At 48.4% G+C, this 18,639-nt stretch overlaps 1 protein-coding gene across 2 annotated transcripts in view; it reads left to right on the top strand.

Moving 5' to 3' along the window:
- Positions 1 to 18,639, top strand: part of LOC146866324 (E3 ISG15--protein ligase HERC5-like) — a 551,381-nt gene that overhangs the window by 50,173 nt on the left and 482,569 nt on the right. For both annotated transcript variants that reach the window (XM_085635591.1, XM_085635598.1), the window contains exon 3: positions 2,039 to 2,115. In XM_085635591.1, the coding sequence (XP_085491717.1) occupies positions 2,039 to 2,115 (77 nt within the window). The remainder of the gene's footprint in view (positions 1 to 2,038; positions 2,116 to 18,639) is intronic.

Below are 18,639 nucleotides of genomic sequence, written 5' to 3'. Positions count from 1 at the left end.
CGCGAGGCTCAGGATACGGTATTTCCCACTGGTTCTTTTGAATAGAACGCCACTCGTTCAGACGGGCATTATTCTCGTTTGGCTGCAGTGATCTCTTAGCTCCTGCATGGCCTTGTCAGTTAATACATCCTACATGGAGATTTGTTATGTAGCTCGGTGTTGTTCAGGTGTTCAAGGCGGGCAGGGGTCAGTTTCTCTTTCCATAGAGCAGTCCATCTTCTTCTCTCTCACTCTGGTCACAGCAGTAAGGTGTTCCAGAAATCTAGGCTGGGCTCAGCCTAAGGAAAGACATCAACAAGCAAATGTTCTTTCTGCCCCCTCGTATATTTATGCCCAGCACTGATCAAAAGGGAAGTCGAGACAATTTACAGGCTCGCAGCTCAAGGTTCAGTATAGTTCAGCAGATGAGATAGGAAAGCTTTGGCCAACCAAAGAGCTGAATTTTTCAAAAATCTAAATATTCCTCCTTTCAGGGAGAATTCTATCTCCTTCCTTTTTTGCAAGATATTATAGGTTGTGGGAGTAATTCTAAACAGGTCACACTAGTAAGAACTATTCAAGGCCAACACATGTATTCAAGTAAGAATAGTTCAGCCAAAGAAAGAATACTGCTAGGTAATAGCCCGCACCACATGACAAATGATGAAGTGGAGAGTTTTACCCAGGACAGGGAATATACACAGCACTAGACTTTGGATATGATGAAGAAATGTCCCCCATCCACCGGATAATTCCAGTTTTAGTAAGGGTGCTTTGGGCTGTAGGGCTGTGCAGATGGTCATGTCTCCAATGGGCAAATCACAGCCCACATTCTTGTGTAGACCAAAAAGACAGCATTCCATTTTGCAATTTGTTGAACTGTGTATCAACCATGTGCTACACATGCATCCACATATCCTACACTTATAGGACAAGGACATGAGTCATGGGAGACTGGGTGTGCCCTTAAAGAATAGAGCCAGTTTGCAGGTTGGTGTTGACAGGTCTGTACCCCTGAACTAAAAATTGCTGCCACTACCTCCATCAGCACCAGTCATTTCATGTAATGTGGTCTAAAAAGCCACTAAACACCCTCACGTAGGTTGAGGGTGAACTTTGGATTAATACCCTGTCAGTTTAGTCTAGCTCTGCTGATGATCAACAAAGATGGAATGTTGAGCACATCCAGTAGATTTGCAGGACTTACTGGAGGAAAAAAATGAAGGCACCCAGAAATATGTCCATGAAAGAGAACCATCAATTTACATGCCCATGCAGAGGACTTCTATTCCAACAGTGGGCAGCATATGAAGTCATGGGTCTAGCTGGGGGAAGTGGCACTTCCCACTCTCTGAAATAAGTCTCTGAAGACAAGTAAACCAACATGTCTCTGACCAGCTAATACATTTGTCTTTTTAAGAGCTTGTACCTAATGTTCTTTATTCTCTTAGCTGTATTACCTTGTGGAGCATAGATATTTGCAACCCACAACTAGTAAGTCTTGGGCTGTGCCAATAAAACTGAAGAAAGAGACATGAACATCTTTAGAGATATTTTTGATATGCCCCTGTGAGGACGCTCTGTCAAGTTTGTTTCTCACATACACATTACATGTAATCTCTCTTCAGTCTGCCAGGAGTATTTTGTGCAGGAGAACAGCTGAAGGTTTTGGTCACTGGTAAGCTTTGAGAGATTGACAGCTGTTGTAGAAAAGGAGAAGTAGAATGAGATGACCTCGCCCCAGTCCATTTTAAAATCAGAATTTCTGAGACAGAAGTCCTTCCTTTATTTTGTGGTAGCATTCACAATTGTGAAGATGCGCATAAGGAAATTATTTATTTTATGATGGAGCTTCACTTGCAACTTGTGCTTCACCAAATGAATTGATTTTGTTCTAATGTTTTGAATATACCTTGAAACAGTCACTTGCATCTCATTTTGCGTATTAAAGTCCTAGTCCAGGGGAGCGTGATCTGGGTATTACAGTTACAGTATCATGCAGTTTTTTTGGCATATATCAGAATAATGTTTGAACAATTAATTTTTCTTTCTTTTACAGTGCAATCAAGCGTTTACATGACAGACACATCATTCAAGTTGCATGTGGTGACCATCACTGCATGGCACTCGCAAAAGGTAATTGGCACGCTTTACATCACTGGTATGTTAGAGTAGATGCCTATTTTAAATTATTAAATTATATAATGAGAGCTGTAACATACCTATACTGTGACAAAAAAACTAATTGTTTTGAAAGAATAGCTCAAGACTGTGCTACAGAAATCTACAAGTTAAATCCTAGCTGAAAAATGTATAGTGTATGACCAAATATGTCAATGTTATACAATAAACAAAAGCATGCACTGTGAAATTCTTCCAATTTCACAATAGCTGAAAAACTACTCAATGTGCGTTTTTCACAAATTACCACTTTGCCCGAGAGGAAGCAAATCAGGTCTTCTTTGCAAAGGGCCTCCTGCCACAGCACAATCAATGTCGACAGCCCCTAACCAGACATTTGATTTAAGGGTTTACGTTGGGCTCCGGCTGTCTTCTGATTGATTTATAAGTAATTATCAATGTGACATAGAAAGCTCAAACTCACCAGGGCATATGGTTGCGGGTGTTGTTCAAAATGGTTAAAGGGTACTAGGAAATGCAGGGATAGCAGTGTTTTTGGAGTGGATATGGAGAATAAGTTATAAGGACAGATCTAAAGATGATAGAGCAGCTGGAAGATACAAGCCTTGAGTTTAAGTTCGGTTTGTTGATGAACTGCAAAGTAGTTTCAGTTGTCAGCGGTATTTTCAAAGAAAGACAGAGCTCAATTTTGCAGAAGCGCAGTGTCTAAGGTCCGATCATGCCTTGAATTTTGGTGAGCAGTGAAACATCTGATGTGTGGTGAATAGATGACATTAGTATGGGAAATAGGCATGCATTAAGCTGGTTTTAGTGTAAAACAAAGGGACTTTGTTTTGAAGTGGGATTAAGACATCCATGCTGACATCCTTGTTGAGTTCATAGGGTGAGAAATGATATTGAAGGTTGCAGTTAATTGGGCAAATAAACTACATTTTGGCAGAATGTAATCTTGGAGATGTTAGCTTTTAGATAGTGTATGGCTAAAATTGATAATACTTGGGCAGGAAATTAGATGTTGGATGACAAAACAGGATAGTTGAATGACATTTAATGAATACTAACTTCAAGGCTAAGACGGTGTTCTCCCAATGGCTTCTTGTAGAGTTTAAAATCTACATGGGAAAGGAGCAACACCTGTAGCTGTGTCTTTGATATTAACTGTAGGCAGCAGCTTGTTCCTTTAGTCTCATTCCTTTCAAGAGGAAGAAAAAGAATCTTTAAATCCTGCCTTTGCTGTACAATGATGTGTTTTCTGCTACATTGCTCAGCCGGCTCCAGCATCTCCGTTGTCGCAGCTGATCAGCGAAGTATTCCACATGTGGTGCAGATTGCTGAATAGCTGGCAGGTCATGGAGGCACGAACAATGCAAACATGAGATTCTTCTGCCTTCGCCTGCCATTTGTTGAAGTGCCATTCTCCTGGAAGAGTAGAGTGACAAGGCTTATATTTATGCCCATCCAATATCGTAATTTCTCCAGTATTTGTTTCTTGAAATTCCCAATCCAAGATGGTGTAAACCTTTTTTCTGTGATATAATTTCCTGCTTAGACTGCAAATAAGGCGGCTTTTGCCATTGAAGGAGGCATCGCAACATGTTTAATTCTCCTATGTTTCCTCTGTTCATTGCTGTGAGAAATTGTGCTGTTGGTTGAGGGGGAGTGAAACCATGCTCAATCAAAAGCCACAATCACTTGCTGAATTAACCTGTGCTTAACCGTCTGGTTGCTTGGCACAAAAGCAAGCAGTCAGGCTTAACTTAGAGCACTGTGTAAAGTTTTATGCAGCACAAAAACAGCAATAAAGTGTAAACACAATACAAGAAAAATCCCACACCAATTTACAAAAATAGAGCACATTTTAATAAATTATTCAACAACAATATGACAAAATTCAGACAGTAGAACCAAAGTTATTAATTTTTAGATTTAAATCTTTTTATTTGCATTTCGTAAACAAAGGCCAGCGATGCGATACATATATGTTCTCCAACGCAAATCAGATTTACTATCAATAATATGGTAATAGTGGAGAGAGCCAACAGTGTTACATGTTCAAATGACCAAAAAAGGAAACTTATTCTACCCTCCCACCCCCCGCCCCATCCGTCGGCCACTGACCAAAATGCTAATACAAGACAGGCCTACTCCTCTTCTTTCAACTGGGCATCCTGGGACTCTCCCCCGGGGGGGCTGAAAGGTGCAGCAAGCGGAGGTATCTTGGGCAGGTGAGCTCCCTAAACTCAGAACCAAGCAAAGTGAGAAATGGCTGCCAGAGGTCTACAAAAGTGGAACTCCTCCCAGCTAGCGTGAGATCCATCTTTTCCATCCCCAAGACCGGTCACAGACGCTGCAGCCAACCTGTAAATGTGGGGCTGCGAGTGGTCCGCCAGTGGAGCAAGATGTTTTGCTTGGCCGAGCTTAGAGCTATCACCATCTGGCGGCCCCATCTTGATCGGAACGAGTATGTGAGAGGATTCGGGAGGCCCAGTAGGACATAACTTGGAAAGCGTGGGAGCTGAGTGTCGAAGTGTTTTGTCTATTTCATTGATAACCTGCGTCCAATAAGTGTGCAGCTGTTCACAGTCCCACAGAAGATGCACCAGTGTGCCCTGTCTCCCACAGCCCGCCAACAGTCTGCCCTTTGTAGAGGGTCCATTGTGTGTTAGCGGTCAGGCGTGTAGTACCAGTATGTAGTCACCTTTGTCAAGGTCTCAGTCAGTCCCATGTTGCGTGCTGAGTGGCGGGCTCTATAATATACCCCCTACCATTCTTTGTGACTGAGGGCCCGACCTAGGTCCCCTCCCTACGCGTTCGCTCAGCGTTATAAATGTGTGTATCTCTAGCAAGCAACATCTTGTACAAGTCTGAAATTAGCTTTTTATCGGATGTGCGCATAAGTAGCCTTTTTTCGTAGGATGTGAGGAAACGCTGTGCCTGCGATCTTATGAGTGGTTGGAGATCCCAGTGCCAGAGCTGGAGATAGTGGAATCGTTCAGACTCCGGAGTCCCATAAATTGAACAAACCTGAGGGAATGTAAGAATCCAATCAAAGTCAAACAAGTACCCCAGGGATAGACAACCCGTAGTACGCCAACTCGTAAAGGAGGTCTCACCCATCCCTGGTTGAAAATCAGGATTATCGAAGAGCTGGGTGAGAGGAGACGGGAAAGTAGTCACGTTGCATTTCTGACCGGTCTAGTCCCAGGCCTCCAGAATCATTCTGGTTATGTGAGAGGCATAAAGATTGGCAGGCCTGTGGGCCTTACGCAGGAAGGTGTCGCGGCTGCTACTGCTTGGTCTTGGAACAGCCCATGTTTCTCAGATTCAGACCTGCTCCATGTGACCATATATCAGATCTGCGCCGCCTGGAAATAGAGCCTGAGTTCCGGAACCCCCAGGCCTCCCTCCTCGGGGGGGGGGGGGGGGGGGGTAGCATCGTAATTGCTCCCTTCATGCGGGGTCGGCGGCCCCGCCAGATAAACTGTGACAACTCCGATTGGACCTGCTTGATCCACTTCTTGGGTGGTCATAGGGGTAAGATCTGGAAGATGTACAGTATCTGGGGGAGAATCATCATTTTAATGGCAGCCACTCTCCCCAGCCAGGAAATCGGGAAATATTTCCACCGCCGTAGCTCCGCCTGGATCTGCGTCTGCAGCTTAGCATAGTTAGGCGGTGGCCACCTCTGACAGCATGGGTGCCAGCTGGATGCCTAGGTAGGGGACCGTTCCCTCCGCCCATTGGAGGGGGTGCGTGGACCGTAAGTGCGCCATGGTAGAGGGCGACATCGAAAGGTTAAGGGGACCGACTTTTCCACATTAACTTTAAAGCCCGACGCCGGTGCCAAGCGATCTATTTCTGACATAAAAGCACCCAAGGCCAGGGCGGGATCGGAAGGAGATATCATCGGCGTAAAGGCTGATGGTGTGGGTGTCGCCCCCGAATTTAATCCTGGTGATAAGGGGGTTGCGCCGAACAGTTTGGGCGAGAGGTTCCTTATATAGCGCAAAGAGCAGGGGAGAAAGAGGGCACCCCTGTCTTGTGCCCCTGGTAATAGGGAGGCGGGCCGAGATGTGTCCGTTAACTCAGACAGAGACTGTGGGGCACCGGTAACAGTTGAAAATAAGAGTTTGAAATATCTCCCATATCCCTGTATGGATCAGTACCTGCTCCAGGAATAGCCAGTGGACCCTATCAAAGGCCTACTCCGCGTCGATGGTAAGGATCATGTATTCCCCGGAAACCTGGGAGGCCTTCTCTATCAGGTAGAGTACCCGTTTAGTGTTGTCACTTGTCTGGCGTTGGGGGATAAACGCGGCCTGATCCGGGTCAATGAGTCCTGGCATGTAGGGCGAGAATCGGGGAGCTAGAATCCCTGTGAAGAGTTTGAGATCTATGTTGAGGACTGATGTAGGGGGATATGCCTGCAGCTGGTCTTGTTCTTCCCGGCCTTCGAAATTTCCACAATGGCTGCTTACAACATGTCCTCCGGGATTGCCCCAGTGAGCGCGAAGGAATTAAAGAGGCGAGTTAGAAGGGGTGCTATAGTTGGACAAAAGGTTTTATAAAAGGCGGCCGTGTAGCCGTTGGGCCTGTGAGATTTAGCCTGTTGAAGGCAAGAGATCGACGCTATGACCTTCTCTACTTGTATCTCTCTCTCCAAATGGTCAGCCTGTGCCTGCGCTAGGGAGGGGAGTTGTGCCGCCGCTATGTACGCTTCACCGAGCAAGCTATCCAATGCCTGTGCCGCGTACAGTTGGGCATAAAAGTCACGGAAGGTGTTTGCGATGTTCATGTCTTCTGTTACCGTTCGTCCCATGTCGTTGCATACTTCTTGTACCCCCTGTCGCTGTCTGGTCTTGCGCAGTTTGTGAGCAAGTAAACAGCCACACCAGTCCCCCCCGTGTAATAGGCCTGACGCAGGCGGAGGACTGCGTATTCTGCCCTATCATTATCAATGGCTGCCACCTGGGTCCTTACTGCGCGCAATTGTCTCCAGATCCTAGGTGCCCCAGTACGCTGGTACATCTGCTCCAATTCCCTAGTTCACTGCGTGAGATCTTCTCTTTTACACCTGCGGTCGGCGTTGTCTGCCGTCGTAATAGCAAGGATTTCCCCCCTTATTACTGCCTTAAGCTCTGTCCATTGTGTGGAAAGTGGAGTGTCATGATTATCGTTGTGCATCAGAAAGTCGTCCATCGCGCTCTGCACTTGTTTGAGCACGTCCGCGCGGTGGAGGCGGGTATCACGCAAGTGCCATTGGCGAGACGGTCGCTGCAGTGGGGGGAGTGTAAGTGTAACTACAACCGGGGCCTGATCAGAGAGGGAGGCGGTCAAAATCTCTGACCCCACTATCGGGGTACGAAGAGCCTCCGAGCCAAGTAGATAGTCAAGGCAAGCATATGTCTTGTGCACACTCGAGTAAAATGAGTATTCTCGGCTATTTGGGTGGGAATAACGCCACAGGTCCACTAACCCCAATTCCCTCAATCTGTCCAAGCCCATCAGAGGGAGCGCTGCGCCGATCTGTCCATTGAGTTGTCAAATACCAGGTTTAAGTCCCCCCCCCCCCACAGGATTCTACGCTCTACTGTCACTGTGGCTTCGGTCAGGGCTTCATGCAGGAACTTTTCTTGCCCGTCGTTGGGGGCATAGATGGAACCTATAATAAATGTCAACCCCCAGATGGCGAATTGATATGAGAGAGTCTCCCCCTAATCTCGGCTTCCCTCTGAAGAACCTTTCCCTGGAAGGAACGAGAAACCAAAATGGCCACCCCTGCTGTTTTGGTAGCGCTGGAAGAAAAGAACTGAGTGGGGAACAAGCGAGAATTTAAGCGGTAGCAGTCACGGGCCAGTAGGTGCGTCTCCTGGAGGAGGCAGATATCTGCGTTTTTTAGTGTCCTAGGTAGGAAAGGACTGCCCTCCGCTTGACAGGGTTGTTAAGCCCCCGCACATTCAGGGTAAGAATACAAAATGTGGTGGGGGCCATCTAGGAAGTGAAAGACCAAAAACACAGCTGAATACCAGGGCCTGTCGAGTAGGGATGTTGAGTCGGCAAAAGCAACCTATCAGAGCTGATATTAAAAAACAGTGAACGAGGGCCCCCAAAGAAGGAAAAAGGAAAGAGAAAAACCCCAAAAATACAAGAACCACAATGTTGAGAATATAAACGAAATCTGATCCGTCCCATGTAGATGACAGAAGGCAAACTCCCCCCAAAGGTAAAAGGGAAAGCAGCAAGCAACCAACATCTGGAACATGGTAGTCCGTCATCCCAAGATGAACAGGAAAGATTTGTCAAGGGGTCCATAGAGTGGCCAAGAATATACCCTCTCCGCCTCCCGCCTAAATATAATAAAGAACAGACCGCTCCTTCTAATGTCATGAGGTGTGAGTTTTTGCCATCTCCCCTGGGAGGGACTCCAGGGTAGCCCTCTGACTCTTTAGGGTGTCTTCGGCGTCTCTACTGCTGCCAACCCAAAGGTGGAACACCTGCAACAGGGCTCGAGCCATGGTTTCCCCCTTCCTCTTCCGGAACATCAACTTCAAGAAGCCTGCAGGCCTCTGACAGGGAGTGAAGCTGATACTATTTCCCGGCCAGGCTAAAATCAGTCGGAACGGGTGCCCCCAGAAATAAGAAATGTCCCATTGGCGAAGATGGGATGTGATGGGGCGGGGCGGGGCGGGGCGGAAAAAACAGCCTGCGTTTCTGCAAAGTGATCGCTGCAAGGTCCTGATAAAGGGTAGGGCTTTGGTCCTAGTAGGTAATTGGGTGCATGGCTCTGGCCTTGCGGAGAATCTCCTCTTTTGTGCGAAAGTCTTGAATGCAGGCCAGAATGTCAGCCGGATCCGCCCTGTCTGCCCTAGCGGGCCCCAGCCGATGTGCTCTGTCGATCTTGATGTCGAAAACAGGAGGGTTGCCCAGAACGTGGTTGAACAGCCCCCTCACATATGCAAAAATGTCTCCCGCATTTGTAGAAACTCCCCGAATCCTAATGTTATGTCTCCGGGAGCGATTTTCAAGATCTTTGAGATGCGCTTGGAGGTCTACCTCCTGCTCATGGATGCGGATAACCTCTCGCTGGAGCGTGGAGAGTTCCATGTCCCTATTGTCTCCTTTATCTTCAAGTGCTGCAACCTGTTCCCCAATGTTATCAATGTCCCTACGGATGTCATTGATCTCAGAGGTGAGGTCACGCTTCACCGTCTGTAGTTCCTCCTGGAGTGTCGTAAAAAGGGACTCAAGGAAGGCGCACATCACTCGCTCCTCTTGTGCGTCTCCCGGTGATAATGTGGTCGCAGCTTCCGGGGACGAGTGAGCCATCTTGGGAGAGCCTTGCGGGGCGTGAGAGAAGAGGTCTTTCACTGTAAGGTTCGGCTTAGAGTCCTTCTGGTTTCTGTCCTTCTTGGCACGGGTGAAGGTCATACCCCAGGCAGGCCTGTGCCGCAAGGGGCGAGCAAAGCAGACCTGCCCCCACGATCTGTCGGAGCGAGGCAGCATGAATCAGGCAAGCATGCAGTGGGCTGACCGGCCAGCGCTCCGTGTCCCCATACAGAGTGTATAGCGGGCTGGGTCCAGGGTGCAGCAATCGGAGTGTCTTGGTGCCGGTCATGATCCGCCACTCAGGAATGGGGTACTCCAAGTATTGGCGGCCCCTCACCGCTCGCTCTCCCGTCCGGGCTCACCCCAGGCCAACAGCGGCTCACTCCAGGGAATCCCAGCAGCGGCAGCAGATGGCGGCGACTGCCTCCCTCAGCTCTCCCAAGCAGGTTCCGTGATCTCGCAGGCCCCGCACAACACGGGCTGCGAATAGAGGCCCACGTCGGTCCCCCCGCACCTAGGGGCCACTGGTCACAGCAGGTCTCAGTGCAGGCTGGGTCAACCGTGGCCAACTCTAAACGGACAGCTGGAGCCGCTGCGCTCTCAGGAGCCAGGCAACAGGGTCACGTAGGGGGTCCCAAGCTCCAAAAGGTCCCTGCTGGGCCCGCTCGGGATGCGCCGGCCCGTGCGGCCTCTCCCCACGTTGTCACCGCTAGTGTGGCCCGGGAGACGGGTCCCCAATCGTGTCCTCCTCCGTGGCGGCTCCCCTGGTTTCTGGGCTCCACCAGCTGTGGTGCTGGAAACAAAGGGCTGGGTGGCAGGTAGCTCGCAGCCCCAGCAGCGTTTCCCCGCCAGGCAACCACCAGCCGGCCGCATGGAGTGGAGGGGTCGGCACACCAGTGCTGCTGCTGCTGCTGCTGGAGTGTAGGCCGCACCGCTGCAGTGAGGGCACAAACTCCGGGTACTGTACTCCACCGTCTGCGGTGCTCGGGACACCTACATTTCACCCTCCGGTGGTCCCCTGTGTAACGTCATGGGTGGAGGCTGTCGCCCCCGACGTCGACGCTCCGTAGGGCTACGGGCCGGTGCTTTAGTGCGGCGGTCGGCGGAGAGGCAGCAAAGCATGTCCTACCTCGCAGCCATCTTGGCCACGCCCCTCAGTTATTAGTTTTTAAAGTTAAATCTAGCACCTAAAAGATCAAAGCGTCAACCACGGTTATTTTACTGCACTTGACTAGGACAAAGTCAAAAGTTATGGCCAATCGCGATGGAGCGCAGGTCGGTTGCAAGAAGTAGATTTGACCCAGTCTCCGATTATCTTTGGACTTAAAAAAAAATTCATTGAAAAATGTCTGAGAAGGTAAAGTTCAGCAGGGCAAGGCAGCTGGCAGTATCAGAGGTGGAGGAAGCTTCGTCGTCGTGGAGCCCCTGGGCGAAGTCGCTGCAGTTTGTAGCCGACAAGGGCTTCACGAGGTCGGATACCCACTCTGCAAGAAGCAGCTGACCAGGATTTCCTGCTGCGGAGAAGAACTCAGCGGGAGCTGCCGCAAAGTCAGGCCAACCGGTGATGCACCTTTGATGGGTCAACAAGCATGTTGGTTCCATGTCTTTGTTTGGCCCACAAAATTCCAAGTCCCAGGTTCTGGACTTGATCTATCTGGACACCTTTAGCACCACGTCCAAGGTCCAGGACTGGAGAGGCACCACTTGGAGGGTCCGGACTCATTCAGGCTGGGTCCTGGTGCGGACTCAAGATGGTTGGAGCCTTTTCTTTCCCTGAGACTCTGCTCAAGAGGCCAGCCGACTAGACCTTGGAGTCACTTTGGAAGTCCTGGGTTTAATGTAATGTGCAGGACTCAAGCAGCAAGGCTGGCTTCTGGTGTGCAAGGCAGGCTTCAGGCAGCAGAGCAGTCCATCTTGGTGCAGCAAAGCAGTCTTGTGGTGTATAGCAGGCCACAGCAGCAGGCAGTCCTCTGAGAGTCCTTCCGCAGGTCCAAAAAGTGAACTGAAGATTGGGTCTGGTGGGGGCCTTTTTAGGTCGAAGCCTACCAGTCAGAGCAGCTGTCTAGTTTGTAAAGACTTCTTGGAGATATTCAGGAAGCTTCCCTGGGAATGCATTCCGCCCATTGCTTACCATTGGCTTTCTGTTTTGTAACTCACAACTGCTTGCTTTCTATTTGCTGCCTTTATTTGTTTTAGGCTATCCAGTAGGTATTTGCCCCTCTCGTGGAGCATAGCCAGCTTACTGTATTTTTCTGTAAACAGGCCATTGAATCTTGTTCTTATCATGTCATATTTACTGTGCATTCAAAAACCGAGGTCAAATGTCAGGCTCTGTCTTCTTAGGGAGATTGGTGTTTTCTTTTTCTGACTTCAAAGTGAGAGGATTTATGGGATAATCACTGGGTACTCTGAAGTGTGCTGAAAGAAGGCTGTACAACATTATTTTTTCTACCACGCAAGAAAATTTAAATGTCAGCATAAACTGTGCAAATATTTTAGAATATTTCAAAATTACGAAAGCACTAATGAAGCACATTTTTTGGGTAATTCTGAAGTGTGGTGGAAACAAATATTTTAATACGATCAAAACAAATCAATACACTAGGTGATGCCATTTCCACACATTATGTTTTGTGTGCTGTATAGTTTTATCAGTAAACTGTATATCTGTGCAAATGTAATGGTCATTTTCATTGAAAATGTGTTGTCCGTAATGACAGTGCACTACTACACTCTCTACTGCATGCCACTTAACTCTCCTCTATGCTATGCCACTCTGCTCAACGTCACTCCACTCTATTCTACTCTCCGCCACTCTCCTCCACTCTATGACACTCTACCCCATTCTATGCCACTCCACGCCACTCCACAACACGCTACTCCACTCTACAACACTCTACTCCACTCTATGCCACTTTACTCTAGACGACTCTACTCCACTCAGCTGCACTCCACTTTACGACACTCCACTTCGCTCCAGTCTACGACACAACACTCCACCCCACAATACTCCACAACACTCTGTGCCACTCCACTCTATGACACTCTATGCCACTTTGCTCCACGGTACGCCACTACACTCTATGACACTTTACTCCACTCTCTGCTACTCCACTCCACTCTCTGGCCCTCCACTCCACTCTATGACACTTTACAGTCTTCAACACTCTACTCCAGTCTATGCTACACCACTCTATACCCCTTCACTCTGCGTCACTCCACTCTAATCCACTCATTGCCTCCCCAGTCTACGAGACTTTACTCCTCTCTATGCCACTCGACGGCACGCCACTCTACGCCTCTACACCTCTTCACTCTATTCCCCTCCACACCCGTCATGCTACTCTGTGACACTCCACTCTGTCACTCTACGCCATTCTATTCCACTTTATGCCACTCCACTTTTAGACACTCCACTGTGCAACCCTGCAGGACACTCTACGACACTCCACGTTATGACACTTTACGGCACTCTACTCTAAGCCATTCCACTCCACTCTACAGCACTCTCTACCTCTCCACACCACTCTGTGACCCTCCACTCCACGGCCCTCCAGTCTACGACCCTCCGACACTACACACCATTCTATGACACTTTACAATCTACTCTGTGCCACACCACTCCACTCTACAACACTCTATTCTACTCCATTGTATGCCACTCCACTCCACTCCACACACTCCACTTTACGACACTCTACTTTACTCTACACCACAACACTATACTCCACTCTATGCATGACACTCTCCTCACTCTATGCGACAACACTCTAATCCACTCTGTGCCCCTCCACTCAACTCTACTCCACGACTCTCCACTCTACTACACTCAATGCTTATCCATGTAACTCCACATCACTCAACTCTAAGCCACTCCACGACACTCAACACCATCCCACAACACTCTACATCACTCCACTCTCTTTTATCTCATTCACTTTAATCCATGCTGAACAGTGGCCACGCCGGTGTACAACATGGCTAAAACACATTGGCAAAGCCAATATCTTTTGCATAGGTAAGACCTATTGGCTTTGCCAATGCTTGTTTATACCTGGTGCCCTCTTTGAAGTAGGAGAAGTTTCTAAAAGTCCCCCTTTCAAAAGTTCTTGGAATTTCTTGCCTCCCTTCACTGGTTCCAACCTGACTACAAGCACGATAGACTAGAGTGAAATCCTGTGTGTGAAAGCATGGAACAGCCTATTGAATTGCAAGTAGGGCTGTGCCCAGCTCTGCCCCCTATCCTGCCTGAGATGGCCCATCCAAGCACAACTAATCCCTCTATTGTGTGGCTGTCTAGGAAGAATGTACACAGACCTACTGCCACTCCCACCTAATTATGTGATCCACGAACAGGCTGCAGGCACCATATAGGGCAGGGAAATGCCAAATGTTCTAAAAGTGGCATTTTCAAAACTGTGATTTAAAATTCGACTTTACCATTAAATTGGATTTTGGATTGCAATTTCTTAGACACCAAACATGACTTTTCCACCTGCTCCCAATCGTGGGACCCGTGCTCACTACGCCACTGGAGTCAAGCTATCCTGGCTGAAGACGGCTGATAGCCAGAAACCGGTCCTAGGATGCTTGATTCCGGTCCAGGGAAGACATGGCTTGGCAGTTCGGGCTGGACTGTTCCCATGAGGCACAGGGTCAAGACTGATTTGCATATGGCCATGTCTAAACTGGGGTGGTGTAGTGGGCAAAAGAACGATGGATTTAACCCAGATCTCTTGACTGGGGGAGAATGTCTGCATTGTCAGCATTCCGTCCATCAATTGTTTGTTGTAACGCTTTTCGCCCTAAGTGGGATGGGTATTCCCAGACGTGGGACCCGTGCTCACTACGCCACTGGAGTCAAGCTATCCTGGCTGATGACGGCTGATAGCCAGAAACCGTTCCTAGGATGCTTGATTCCGGTCCAGGGAAGACATGGCTTGGCAGTTCGGGCTGGACTGTTCCCATGAGGCACAGGGTCAAGACTGATTTGCATATGGCCATGTCTAAACTGGGGTGGTGTAGTGGGCAAAAGAACGATGGATTTAACCCAGATCTCTTGACTGGGGGAGAATGTCTGCATTGTCAGCATTCCGTCCATCAATTGTTTGTTGTAACGCTTTTCGCCCTAAGTGGGATGGGTATTCCCAGACGTGGGACCCGTGCTCACTACGCCACTGGAGTCAAGCTATCCTGGCTGATGACGGCTGATAGCCAGAAACCGGTCCTAGGATGCTTGATTCCGGTCCAGGGAAGACATGGCTTGGCAGTTGGGGCTGGACTGTTCCCATGAGGCACAGGGTCAAGACTGATTTGCATATGGCCATGTCTAAACTGGGGTGGTGTAGTGGGCAAAAGAACGATGGATTTAACCCAGATCTCTTGACTGGGGGAGAATGTCTGCATTGTCAGCATTCCGTCCATCAATTGTTTGTTGTAACGCTTTTCGCCCTAAGTGGGATGGGTAGTCCCAGACGTGGGACCCGTGCTCACTACGCCACTGGTGTCAAGCTATCCTGGCTGATGACGGCTGATAGCCAGAAACCGGTCCTAGGATGCTTGATTCCGGTCCAGGGAAGACATGGCTTAGCAGTTCGGGCTGGACTGTTCCCATGAGGCACAGGGTCAAGACTGATTTGCATATGGCCATGTCTAAACTGGGGTGGTGTAGTGGGCAAAAGAACAATGGATTTAACCCAGATCTCTTGACTGGGGGAGAATGTCTGCATTGTCAGCATTCCGTCCATCAATTGTTTGTTGTAACGCTTTTCGCCCTAAGTGGGATGGGTATTCCCAGACGTGGGACCCGTGCTCACTACGCCACTGGAGTCAAGCTATCCTGGCTGATGACGGCTGATAGCCAGAAACCGGTCCTAGGATGCTTGATTCCGGTCCAGGGAAGACATGGCTTGGCAGTTCGGGCTGGACTGTTCCCATGAGGCACAGGGTCAAGACTGATTTGCATATGGCCACGTCTAAACTGGGGTGGTGTAGTGGGCAAAAGAACGATGGATTTAACCCAGATCTCTTGACTGGGGGAGAATGTCTGCATTGTCAGCATTCCGTCCATCAATTGTTTGTTGTAACGCTTTTTGCCCTAAGTGGGATGGGTATTCCCAGACGTGGGACCCGTGCTCACTACGCCACTGGAGTCAAGCTATCCTGGCTGATGACGGCTGATAGCCAGAAACCGGTCCTAGGATGCTTGATTCCGGTCCAGGGAAGACATGGCTTGGCAGTTCGGGCTGGACTGTTCCCATGAGGCACAGGGTCAAGACTGATTTGCATATGGCCATGTCTAAACTGGGGTGGTGTAGTGGGCAAAAGAACGATGGATTTAACCCAGATCTCTTGACTGGGGGAGAATGTCTGCATTGTCAGCATTCCGTCCATCAATTGTTTGTTGTAACGCTTTTCACCCTAAGTGGGATGGGTATTCCCAGACGTGGGACCCGTGCTCACTACGCCACTGGAGTCAAGCTATCCTGGCTGATGACGGCTGATAGCCAGAAACCAGTCCTAGGATGCTTGATTCTGGTGCAGGGAAGACATGGCTTGGCAGTTCGGGCTGGACTGTTCCCATGAGGCACAGGGTCAAGACTGATTTGCATATGGCCATGTCTAAACTGGGGTGGTGTAGTGGGCAAAAGAACAATGGATTTAACCCAGATCTCTTGACTGGGGGAGAATGTCTGCATTGTCAGCATTCCGTCCATCAATTGTTTGTTGTAACGCTTTTCGCCCTAAGTGGGATGGGTATTCCCAGACGTGGGACCCGTGCTCACTACGCCACTGGAGTCAAGCTATCCTGGCTGATGACGGCTGATAGCCAGAAACCGGTCCTAGGATGCTTGATTCCGGTCCAGGGAAGACATGGCTTGGCAGTTCGGGCTGGACTGTTCCCATGAGGCACAGGGTCAAGACTGATTTGCATATAGCCATGTCTAAACTGGGGTGGTGTAGTGGGCAAAAGAACGATGGATTTAACCCAGATCTCTTGACGGGGGAGAATGTCTGCATTGTCAGCATTCCGTCCATCAATTGTTTGTTGTAACGCTTTTCGCCCTAAGTGGGATGGGTATTCCCAGACGTGGGACCCGTGCTCACTACGCCACTGGAGTCAAGCTATCCTGGCTGATGACGGCTGATAGCCAGAAACCGGTCCTAGGATGCCTGATTCCGGTCCAGGGAAGACATGGCTTGGCAGTTCGGGCTGGACTGTTCCCATGAGGCACAGGGTCAAGACTGATTTGCATATGGCCATGTCTAAACTGGGGTGTTGTAGTGGGCAAAAGAACGATGGATTTAACCCAGATCTCTTGACTGGGGGAGAATGTCTGCATTGTCAGCATTCCGTCCATCAATTGTTTGTTGTAACGCTTTTCGCCCTAAGTGGGATGGGTATTCCCAGACGTGGGACCCGTGCTCACTACGCCACTGGAGTCAAGCTATCCTGGCTGATGACGGCTGATAGCCAGAAACCGGTCCTAGGATGCTTGATTCCGGTCCAGGGAAGACATGGCTTGGCAGTTCGGGCTGGACTGTTCCCATGAGGCACAGGGTCAAGACTGATTTGCATATGGCCATGTCTAAACTGGGGTGGTGTAGTGGGCAAAAGAACGATGGATTTAACCCAGATCTCTTGACTGGGGGAGAATGTCTGCATTGTCAGCATTCCGTCCATCAATTGTTTGTTGTAACCCCAATCAAAAGTTAGCACTTATTTAATGTAATATGGTAAACCAGTGTTATCCTAAGGGAGAGATACGCCTCACAGTATTGAAAATCGAATTAAGGCGTTTTTTCACTACCAGGACATGTAAAACCTAAAACTACATGACCAACTTTCTAATTGCAATGCACCCTGCCCTAGGGGACTGTTTAGGGCCTACCTAAGGGGTGACTTATATGCATTAAAAAAGGTGTTTTAGGCTTGACAAAGGAGTTTTGTTGCCAAGTCAAACTGGCAGTTTCAAACTGCAATGGCAGGCCTGAGACATTTTTTACAAGGCTATGTTAGTGGGTGGCACAATACGTGCTGCAGGCCTACTCATAGGATTTCATTTATAGGCCCTAGGTATAAGGTATACCACTTTTCTAGGGACTTATAAGTAAATGAAATATGCCAATCAGGAGTGAACCGATGTTACCATGTTTTAGGGAATGAGCGCAAGCACTTTAGCACTGGTTAGCAGTGGTAAAGTAAACAGAGTTGTAATGACAACAAAGATGATTTCAGCAGAAATAGGAGGGGTGAAGGCAAAAGGTTTGGGGGAAGACCACCCTAAGGCTGACAGCTCTAACAATTGCCTATTCTGATAATTTTTCGGCCCCCAAATGTTGCCCTCTTTGTCTTCTGCAGGATTCATTTTGGAATCTTTCTTCTGGAAGAACTTATGATAAGCTCTTTCTCAACCTTTGCATAAGTGAGGCTTTGGCACCCTGCTTTTGACCTCTGCATTAAATATCATCTACAACCAAGAATTACCAATATTATCAATTACGCTTTTCTGCTCTTTGTGTCTGACATTTGACACCTTTCATGTATAGCTGGCAATCAGGGTGGCCCCTCCCGTATTCTTATTTTTTACATGATATTCTAATATAGGGAGAAATTGCTTAATTTTTTATACTGAGGGAGAATAGGAGATTATTCCCTGCCATTGCTCCAAGAGTAGGTAAGGAAGCATTGAGGTATAGGTGTCCTGAGTTGTAGGGTGATAGAACAATAAATATAGTGTCTGTTGCTCCCTTTTCTGAAGGTAACATGCACCAGTCCCCCATCAAGTAGGAGTAATGTATGGAAAATAAAGCATGATGATTGATCAATAAAACTATCATTTATATAAATATATGATGGTGTCTTGATTTACAGGTTTTTGTAAAGAGATGCATGCCGGTGTCAGTATGTCGTAGAGCTCTCTGGGTTGTTGGAGAGTAAGGTTATGTACAACTGCATTGGACTTGATAGTTCATAACTATTGTGAGCCATATTTTATGCACGTTCCTGGTAAAGCCTTAGAAGCAGGAGGCACAAATAGTATATAAACCTAGCATGGTTGCCGATGCAGCCAAGCTAGGGCATTTGATTCGCATATAATTGGGACATATACCAATGTACCACAATATACCATAGAACCTCGGAAAATTGTAAACTATGAACATGAGTGTGCCTTTCGTACCAATGACAGT

The sequence above is a fragment of the Triturus cristatus genome, chromosome 2_1 (assembly GCF_964204655.1).
Source record: "Triturus cristatus chromosome 2_1, aTriCri1.1, whole genome shotgun sequence".
Lineage (NCBI taxonomy): Eukaryota > Metazoa > Chordata > Amphibia > Caudata > Salamandridae > Triturus > Triturus cristatus.
The sequence above is the reverse complement of the archived record's forward strand: the minus strand, read 5'-3'. Positions and strand labels throughout refer to the sequence as shown.